This window comes from Ascaphus truei, chromosome 5 (assembly GCF_040206685.1).
Source record: "Ascaphus truei isolate aAscTru1 chromosome 5, aAscTru1.hap1, whole genome shotgun sequence".
NCBI classification, from domain to species: Eukaryota; Metazoa; Chordata; class Amphibia; order Anura; family Ascaphidae; genus Ascaphus; species Ascaphus truei.
In genome coordinates, this window is record NC_134487.1 from 5,110,088 (window position 1) to 5,120,449 (window position 10,362).

General features: G+C 58.8%; 1 protein-coding gene across 4 annotated transcripts in view; it reads right to left on the reverse strand.

Annotated features, from left to right (window-relative positions):
- The window catches only part of TNPO3 (transportin 3), a 115,341-nt gene extending 105,811 nt beyond the window's left edge, over window positions 1–9,530 (reverse strand). For 2 of the 4 annotated variants that reach the window (XM_075599258.1, XM_075599259.1), the window contains exon 1: window positions 9,102–9,529. In XM_075599258.1, coding sequence (XP_075455373.1) covers window positions 9,102–9,221 — 120 coding nt within the window. In that variant the 5' untranslated portion in view covers window positions 9,222–9,529. Of the gene's footprint in view, window positions 1–9,101 lie in introns of all 4 variants that reach the window. The other 2 variants (XM_075599257.1, XM_075599260.1) reach the window with 2 other exon arrangements.
- Between the last annotated feature and the right edge of the window lie 832 nt (window positions 9,531–10,362).

Here is a 10,362-nt window from a genome sequence, read left to right on the forward strand (position 1 = left end):
GGATTGCGATCCCGAGCAGTGACGCGTCACATGGTGCGCTGGTGAGCCAATCAGCACCGGGGGCAGAAACTGTCAGAGCTTCCCCCACCTCCAAAAAGGTAGGGTGGGGGGGAGCAGCATGGAGAGCGAGCAGCAGAGGGCACATGTGGGGGCTCGCTGCACCCCCTTGCAGCCCGGGAGACCCCCGCTGCAGCCCTCCGCTCAAATCACGCCCCCCTCCCCACGGGCCGCAGGTAGCGGTCAATTGCCTCTCCACGCGCCGGCTGCATGCAGTGCGGGTGCGCTGACAGGCAGCGGGGCCTCTGTCTTACATGCACCCCCACCCCCTATACATGGAGGTCACCCCCCCCCCCCCCCCCCCCGCAACGAGAGTCACACCGTAACGTGCTCTGGGTGTCTGGTTAAGCTTCACCTCAGACCAACATTACCCGGGCTGCAGCAAAGGCGGCCCCTGCTGCTCACCGGCGCCCCTAATGTTACCCCTGCTGCTCACCGGCACCCCTAATGTTACCCCTGCTGCTCACCGACGCCCCTAATGTTACCCCTGCTGCTCACCGGCGCCCCTAATGTTACCCCTGCTGCTCACCGGCGCCCCTAATGTTACCCCTGCTGCTCACCGGCGCCCCTAATGTTACCCCTGCTGCTCACCGACGCCCCTAATGTTACACCTGCTGCTCACCGACGCCCCTAATGTTACCCCTGCTGCTCACCGGCGCCCCTAATGTTACCCCTGCTGCTCACCGACGCCCCTAATGTTACACCTGCTGCTCACCGGCGCCCCTAATGTTACCCCTGCTGCTCACCGGCGCCCCTAATGTTACCCCTGCTGCTCACCGATGCCCCTAATGTTACCCCTGCTGCTCACCGGCGCCCCTAATGTTACCCCTGCTGCTCACCGACGCCCCTAATGTTACCCCTGCTGCTCACCGGCGCCCCTAATGTTACCCCTGCTGCTCACCGACGCCCCTAATGTTACCCCTGCTGCTCACCGGCGCCCCTAATGTTACCCCTGCTGCTCACCGACGCCCCTAATGTTACCCCTGCTGCTCACCGACGCCCCTAATGTTACCCCTGCTGCTCACCGGCGCCCCTAATGTTACCCCTGCTGCTCACCGACGCACCTAATGTTACCCCTGCTGCTCACCGACGCCCCTAATGTTACCCCTGATTAAACTTTTTTTTTAATTAAAAAAAAAAATCTTACTTGCACTCCCACAACATATACACGCATATACACCCATATACACCCCACCCATATACACCCCACCCATATACACCCATATACACCACACCCATATACACCACACCCATATACACCCATATACACCCATATACACTTACCTGCAGCTCCCGGCTCTATATACACGGAGCAGCATGCGGCACGTGCACGCGCGTTTGCATAGGAACGCGCGGCCGCATGCTGTATAGAACGGCCCTAAGGTTACATAGTAACCATGAGCCGCAATGTGCTCTGGGGAGAGCGCCATTTAAACCTCCCGGACACGTCATATTCTAAACATTTATATCTCCTGAGAGAAGCAGCAGGTTTTACAAATAAAATCCGCATTGGAAAGGGCAACGGGAGATCTGGTGAAAAGCCGATCAGCACAGACCGCGGCTTTAAATTCGGCTCACTAAGGCGTGTGACAGTGCGCGCACATGCGCTGTCATGCCCCTCAATTAGAATTGGCTGCGTTAGCCAGGCGTTTGTATACTTGGGACGGGCATGCGCACGGCCATGAGCGGTGGCGCGGCCGACCAGAGAAAATACAAGAGAATAGTATTTTTACTCTGTCGCTGCGCCATGTGATGCTATGAGGGGGTGGGCGGTGTCAGACTGGAGGTCCAAGCACACGCCCGCACGCAACAGCACCTTGGACGCGTCCACCTGGAAGGTATTTAAACGCGCCAAGCTACACCCTGGCCGCGGCCTTAGACATTGCCTGCCCAGGCTATACAAACACTTATCCCATACCCCATCGTAGAAATGCCCCAATCCTAAACAGACAACTCCACTCCCAAATTCCCCAGGTACAAAGCCCATTCAGCCCCCAACCCAACAATTAACTGAGATCAAACCCAGCCCACTTAATGCTCTATCCCACCTACAACATCCCGGATAAAACCATGCTCACCCCAAAAAGCTCCAACTAATTAATATCCCATTCCAACCCTCTCCACAAGGCCCACACCTTCATACCCATTCACCCAACCAATATATATCCTAATCCAACCCCCTCCACAAGGCCCACACCTTCATACCCATTCACCCAACCAATATATATCCCAATCCAACCCTCTCCACATGGCCCACACCTTCATACCCATTCACCCAACCAATTAATATCCCAATCCAACCCCCTCCACAAGACCCACACCTTCATACCCATTCACCCAACCAATTAATATCCCAATCCAACCCCCTCCACAAGGCCCACACCTTCATACCCATTCACCCAACCAATATATATCCCAATCCAACCCTCTCCACAAGGCCCACACCTTCATACCCATTCACCCAACCAATATATATCCTAATCCAACCCCCTCCACAAGGCCCACACCTTCATACCCATTCACCAAACCAATATATATCCCAATCCAACCCCCTCCACAAGGCCCACACCTTCATACCCATTCACCCAACCAATATATATCCCAATCCAACCCCCTCCACAAGGCCCACACCTTCATACCCATTCACCCAACCAATATATATCCCAATCCAACCCCCTCCACAAGACCAACCAATTAATATCCCAAACCAACCTTCTCCACAAGGCCCACACCTTCATACACATTCGCCCAACCAATTAATATCCCAATCCAACCCCCTCCACAAGACCAACCAATTAATATCCCAACCCAACCCCCTCCACAAGGCCCACACCTTCATACCCATACACCCAACCAATATATATCCCAATCCAACCCCCTCCACAAGGCCCACACCTTCATACCCATTCACCCAACCAATATATATCCCAATCCAACCCCCTCCACAAGGCCCACACCTTCATACCCATTCGCCCAACAAATATATATCCCAATCCAACCCCCTCCACAAGGCCCACACCTTCATACCCATTCACCCAACCAATATATATCCCAATCCAACCCCCTCCACAAGGCCCACACCTTCATACCCATTCGCCCAACCAATATATATCCCAATCCAACCCAGTCCACAAGGCCCACACCTTCATACCCATTCACCCAACCAATTAATATCCCAACCCAACCCCCTCCACAAGGCCCACACCTTCATACCCATTCGCCCAACCAATATATATCCCAATCCAACCCCCTCCACAAGGCCCACACCTTCATACCCATTCACCCAAACAATTAATATCCCATTCCAACCTCCTCCACAAGGCCCACACCTTCATACACATTCACCCAACCAATATATATCCCAACCCAACCCCCTCAACAAGGCCCACACCTTCATACCCATTTGCCCAACCAATATATATCCCAATCCAACCCCCTCCACAAGACCCACACCTTCATACCCATTCGCCCAACCAATATATATCCCAATCCAACCCCCTCCACAAGGCCCACACCTTCATACCCATTCGCCCAACCAATTAATATCCCAATCCAACCCCCTCCACAAGGCCCACACCTTCATACCCATTCACTCAACCAATATATATCCCAATCCAACCCCCTCCACAAGGCCCACGCCTTCATACCCATTCACCCAACCAATTAACATCCCAATCCAACCCCCTCCACAAGGCCCACACCTTCATACCCATTCACCCAACCAATATATATCCCAATCCAACCCCCTCCACAAGGCCCACACCTTCATACCCATTCACCCAACCAATTAATATCCCAATCCAACCCCCTCCACAAGGCCCACACCTTCATACCCATTCACCCAACCAATATATATCCCAATCCAACCCCCTCCACAAGACCAACCAATTAATATCCCAACCCAACCCCCTCCACAAGGCCCACACCTTCATACCCATTCACCCAACCAATATATATCCCAATCCAACCCCCTCCACAAGGCCCACCCCTTCATACCCATTCACCCAACCAATATATATCCCAATCCAACCCCCTCCACAAGACCAACCAATTAATATCCCAACCCAACCCCCTCCACAAGGCCCACACCTTCATACCCATTCACCCAACCAATATATATCCCAATCCAACCCCCTCCACAAGACCAACCAATTAATATCCCAACCCAACCCCCTCCACAGGGCGCACACCTTCATACCCATTCACCCAACCAATATATATCCCAATCCAACCCCCTCCACAATGCCCACACCTTCATACCCATTCACCCAACCAATTAATATCCCAATCCAATCCCCTCCACAAGGCCCACACCTTCATACCCATTCACCCAACCAATATATATCCCAATCCAACCCCCTCCACAAGACCAACCAATTAATATCCCAACCCAACCCCCTCCACAAGGCCCACACCTTCATACCCATTCACCCAACCAATATATATCCCAATCCAACCCCCTCCACAAGGCCCACACCTTCATACCCATTCACCCAACCAATATATATCCCAATCCAACCCCCTCCACAAGGCCCACACCTTCATACCCATTCACCCAACCAATTAATATCCCAATCCAACCCCCTCCACAAGACCAACCAATTAATATCCCAACCCAACCCCCTCCACAGGGCCCACACCTTCATACCCATTCACCCAACCAATATATATCCCAATCCAACCCCCTCCACAAGGCCCACACCTTCATACCCATTCCCCCAACCAATATATATCCCAATCCAAACCCCTCCACAAGACCCACACCTTCATACCCATTCACCCAACCAATTAATATCCCAATCCAATCCCCTCCACAAGGCCCACACCTTCATACACATTCGCCCAACCAATATATATCCCAACCCAACCCCCTCCACAAGGCCCACACCTTCATACCCATTCACCCAACCAATTAATATCCCAATCCAACCCCCTCCACAAGGCCCACACCTTCATACCCATTCACCCAACCAATATATATCCCAATCCAACCCCCTCCACAAGGCCCACACCTTCATACCCATTCACCCAACCAATATATATCCCAATCCAACCCCATCCACAAGGCCCACACCTTCATACCCATTCACCCAACCAATATATATATCCCAACCCAACCCCCTGCACAAGGCCCATACCTTCATACCCATTCGCCCAACCAATATATATCCCAATCCAACCCCCTCCACAAGGCCCACACCTTCATACCCATTCACCCAACCAATATATATATATCCCAACCCAACCCCCTGCACAAGGCCCATACCTTCATACCTATTCGCCCAACCAATATATATCCCAATCCAACCCCCTCCACAAGACCCACACCTTCATACCCATTCCCATTTACCCGCCCAAGGCTTCCCCCCCCCATCCACCAGCCTCAGGCTTTCCCCCCCATCCCCATTTACCAGCTTCAGGCCTCAACCCATTCACCTTCCCCCCCCCCATTTACCTGTCTCCCGTGTCCTACATACCTGCCCCAGGCCTCCCCCTGTCCCCATTTACCCGCCCCATGCTTTCCCCTCCTCATCCCCATTTACCGGCCCCAGGCCTCCCCCATTTACCGGCCCCAGGCCTCCCCCCCCCCCGTCCCAATTAACGTGCCCCAGGCCTCCCCCCGTCCCCATTTACGTGCCCCAGGCCTCCCCCCCGTTCCCATTTACGTGCCCCAGGCCTCCCCCCCGTCCCCATTTACGTGCCCCAGGCCTCCCCCCCGTCCCCATTTACGTGCCCCAGGCCTCCCCCCCGTCCCCATTTACGTGCCCCAGGCCTCCCCCCGTCCCCATTTATGTGCCCCAGGCCTCCCCCCGTCCCCATTTACGTGCCCCGGGCCTCCCCCCCGTCCCCATTTACGTACCCCGGGCCTCGACCCCGTCCCCATTTACGTGCCCCAGGCCTCCCCCCGTCCCCATTTACGTGCCCCAGGCCTCCACCCCCAATCCCATTTACCTGCCCCAGGCCTCCACCCCCAATCCCATTTACCTGCCCCAGGCCTCCCCCCGTCCCCATTTACGTGCCCCTCCCATTTACCTGCCCCAGGCCTCCCCCCCAATCCCATTTACCTGCCCCAGGCCTCCCCCCAATCCCATTTACCTGCCCCACCCCCCCTCTCCCCAATCCCATTTACCTGCCCCAGGCCCCCCCCCCCAATCCCATTTACCTGCCCCAGGCCTCCCCCCCCAATCCCATTTACCTGCCCCAGGCCTCCCCCCCCCAATCCCATTTACCTGCCCCAGGCCCCCCCCCCCAATCCCATTTACCTGCCCCAGGCCTCCCCCATTTACCTGCCCCAGGCCTCCCCCCGTCCCCATTTACGTGCCCCTCCTATTTACCTGCCTCAGGCCACCACCCCCAATCCCATTTACCTGCCCCTGGCCCCCCCCCCCCAATCCCATTTACCTGCCCCTGCCCCCCCCCAATCCCATTTACCTGCCCCAGGCCCCCCCCCCCAATCCCATTTACCTGCCCCAGGCCCCCCCTATTTACCTGCCCCAGGCCCCCCCTATTTACCTGCCCCAGGCCTCGCCCCCCCAATCCCATTTACCTGCCCTAGGCCTCGCCCCCCCAATCCCATTTACCTGCCCCAGCCTCCCCCCCCCCCAATCCCATTTACCTGCCCTAGGCCTCGCCCCCCCAATCCCATTTACCTGCCCCAGCCTCCCCCCCCCAATCCCATTTACCTGCCCTAGGCCTCGCCCCCCCAATCCCATTTACCTGCCCCAGCCTCCCCCCCCCAATCCCATTTACCTGCCCCAGGCCTCCCCCCATTCCCATTTACCTGCCCCAGGCTTCCCCCGTCCCCATTAACCTGCCCCAGGCTTCCCCCTTCCCCATTAACCTGCCCCTGGCTTCCCCCTTCCCCATTAACCTGCCCCAGGCTTCCCCCTTCCCCATTAACCTGCCCCTGGCTTCGCCCTTCCCCATTAACCTGCCCCAGGCTTCCCCCTTCCCCATTAACCTGCCCCTGGCTTCCCCCTTCCCCATTAACCTGCCCCAGGCTTCCCCCTTCCCCATTAACCTGCCCCTGGCTTCCCCCGTCCCCATTTGGCTTCCCCCGTCCCCATTTGGCTTCCCCCGTCCCCATTTGGCTTCCCCCGTCCCCATTTGGCTTCCCCCGTCCCCATTTGGCTTCCCCCGTCCCCATTTACCTGCCCCAGGCCTCCCCCGTCCCCATTTACCTGCCCCTGGCTTCCCCCGTCCCCATTTACCTGCCCCAGGCCTCCCCCGTCCCCATTTACCTGCCCCAGGCCTCCCCCGTCCCCATTTACCTGCCCCAGGCCTCCCCCGTCCCCATTTACCTGCCCCAGGCCTCCCCCGTCCCCATTTACCTGCCCCAGGCCTCCCCCGTCCCCATTTACCTGCCCCAGGCCTCCCACCATTTACCCGCCCCAGGCCTCCTACATACCTGCCCCAGGCCTCCCCCCACCGCACACACGCTCTGGGCCCGCCCCCTGCCTCCCTCCCCAAGCCTCCCTCCCCCGGGCCTCCCAGCCCCTCTCACCGATCTCTGCAGCTCCCCCAGCCTCCCTCCCCCGGGCCTCCTTCCCCCTCTCACCGATCTCTGCAGCTCCCCCAGCCTCCCTCCCCCGAGCCTCCCAGCCCCTCTCACCGATCTCTGCAGCTCCCCCAGCCTCCCTCCCCCGGTCCTCCTTCCCCCTCTCACCGATCTCTGCAGCTCCCCCAGCCTCCCTCCCCCGGTCCTCCTTCCCCCTCTCACCGATCTCTGCAGCTCCCCCAGCCTCCCTCCCCCGGGCCTCCTTCCCCCTCTCACCGATCTCTGCAGCTCCCCCAGCCTCCCTCCCCCGGGCCTCCCAGCCCCTCTGAGAGATCTCTGCAGCTCTCCCAGCCTCCCTCCCCCGGGCCTCCTTCCCCCTCTCACCGATCTCTGCAGCTCCCCCAGCCTCCCTCCCCCGGGCCTCCCAGCCCCTCTGAGAGATCTCTGCAGCTCTCCCAGCCTCCCTCCCCCGGGCCTCCCAACCCCTCTCACCGATCTCTGCAGCTCCCCCAGCCTCCTTCCCCCTCTCACCGATCTCTGCAGCTCCCCCAGCCTCCCTCCCCCGGGCCTCCCAGCCCCTCTGAGCGATCTCTGCAGCTCCCCCAGCCTCCCTCCCCCGTACCTCCCAGCCCCTCTCAACGATCTCTGCAGCTCGCCCAGCCTCCCTCCCCCGGGCCTCCCAGCCCCTCTGAGCGATCTCTGCAGCTCCCCCAGCCTCCCTCCCCCGGGCCTCCCAGCCCCTCTCAACTATCTCTGCAGCTCCCCCAGCCTCCCTCCCCCGGGCCTCCCAGCCCCTCTGAGCGATCTCTGCAGCTCCCCCAGCCTCCCTCCCCCGGGCCTCCTTCCCCCTCTCACCGATCTCTGCAGCTCCCCCAGCCTCCCTTCCCGGTCCTCCCAACCCCTCTCACCGATCTTTGCAGCTCCCCCAGCCTCCCTCCCCCGAGCCTCCTTCCCCCTCTCACCGATCTCTGCAGCTCCCCCAGCCTCCCTCCCCCGAGCCTCCTTCCCCCTCTCACCGATCTCTGCAGCTCCCCCAGCCTCCCTCCCCCGAGCCTCCTTCCCCCTCTCACCGATCTCTGCAGCTCCCCCAGCCGGGCCTCCTTCCCCCTCTCACCGATCTCTGCAGCTCCCCCAGCCTCCCTCCCCGGGCCTCCCAGCCCCTCTCACCGATCTCTGCAGCTCCCCCAGCCTCCCTCCCCGGGCCTCCCAGCCCCTCTCACCGATCTCTGCAGCTCCCCCAGCCTCCCTCCCCCGGGCCTCCCAACCCCTCTCACCGATCTCTGCAGCTCCCCCAGCCTCCCTCCCCCGGGCCTCCCAACCCCTCTCACCGATCTCTGCAGCTCCCCCAGCCGGGCCTCCTTCCCCCTCTCACCGATCTCTGCAGCTCCCCCAGCCTCCCTCCCCGGGCCTCCCAGCCCCTCTCACCGATCTCTGCAGCTCCCCCAGCCTCCCTCCCACCGATCTCTGCAGCTCCCCCAGCCTCCCTCCCCCGGGCCTCCCTCCCACCGATCTCTGCAGCTCCCCCAGGCCTCCTTCCCCCTCTCACCGATCTCTGCAGCTCCCCCAGCCAGAACGAGGCCCTCTCTTTGCCGCTGGGGTCCGGGTCGTGGTATAAGGCCTGCACGGCCTGGTACACGGTCTGCAGGCCGGGCTTCCCTCCCTCCATGTCTCGGGCTCGGTGCTCTCCTCTCCGCGCCTCACAGCCGCCTCTCCCCCGGCTCCATGCTCCCCCGGGCCCCGCCGCCGCCTGCTCGGCCGTTACAGGCTCCGTGTCACCCGCAAACCGGCCCGGCCCGGAACCCAGCCCCGCGCTGCAGCGTTCCGCCAGGTCCCGCAGGGCGCGCCCGGTAACACCCGCGGGTCACCGCCGGTAAAGGGGGTGTTAAACTTGTCCGGTGCTGCCGCCCGCCTGTCACACGCAGCCTCCCCGCCTCTCCGCCTGCTCAGGAAGGCGGTTTCTTCCCGGGCAGGAAATGCGTCACGAGCGGCTTCCGTTTGGGGTCCGTCTCTGATCTGGGCCCCCCAGTTGTACGGAATAAGGAACCCGGATGTGGAAGGGGGAAGGTGGTTGTGCTGGGTGTGCCAGGCTGCAGTCCCACTGAGCAGCACAGAGAGCACTCAGCCATGTAACACCTCACAGGCCTTTATATTGCACTCAGCCATGTAACACCTCACAGGCCTTTATATTGCACTCAGCCATGTAACACCTCACAGGCCTTTATATTGCACTCAGCCATGTAACACCTCACAGGCCTTTATATTGCACTCAGCCATGTAACACCTCACAGGCCTTTATATTGCACTCAGCCATGTAACACCTCACAGGCCTTTATATTGCACTCAGCCATGTAACACCTCACAGGCCTTTATATTGCACTCAGCCATGTAACACCTCACAGGCCTTTATATTGCACCCAGCCATGTAACACCTCACAGGCCTTTATATTGCACTCAGCCATGTAACACCTCACAGGCCTTTATATTGCACTCAGCCATGTAACACCTCACAGGCCTTTCTATTGCACTCAGCCATGTAACACCTCACAGGCCTTTATATTGCAATCAGCCATGTAACACCTCACAGGCCTATATATTGCTGCACTGCCAGTGAGGCTCACATATTCTAACCAGTCCACTGATAATGTGTTTTACATTGATATTGTGTATTAGGCTTACACAGATACTGTTCAATGGTATACATTCAGTGGTGTGTGTGACTAGATATTATGCAGTGTGTATGTGTGTGTCTATATGTTTATGTATGTATGTACGTACGTACGTACGTATGTATTTATATAGTGCCATTA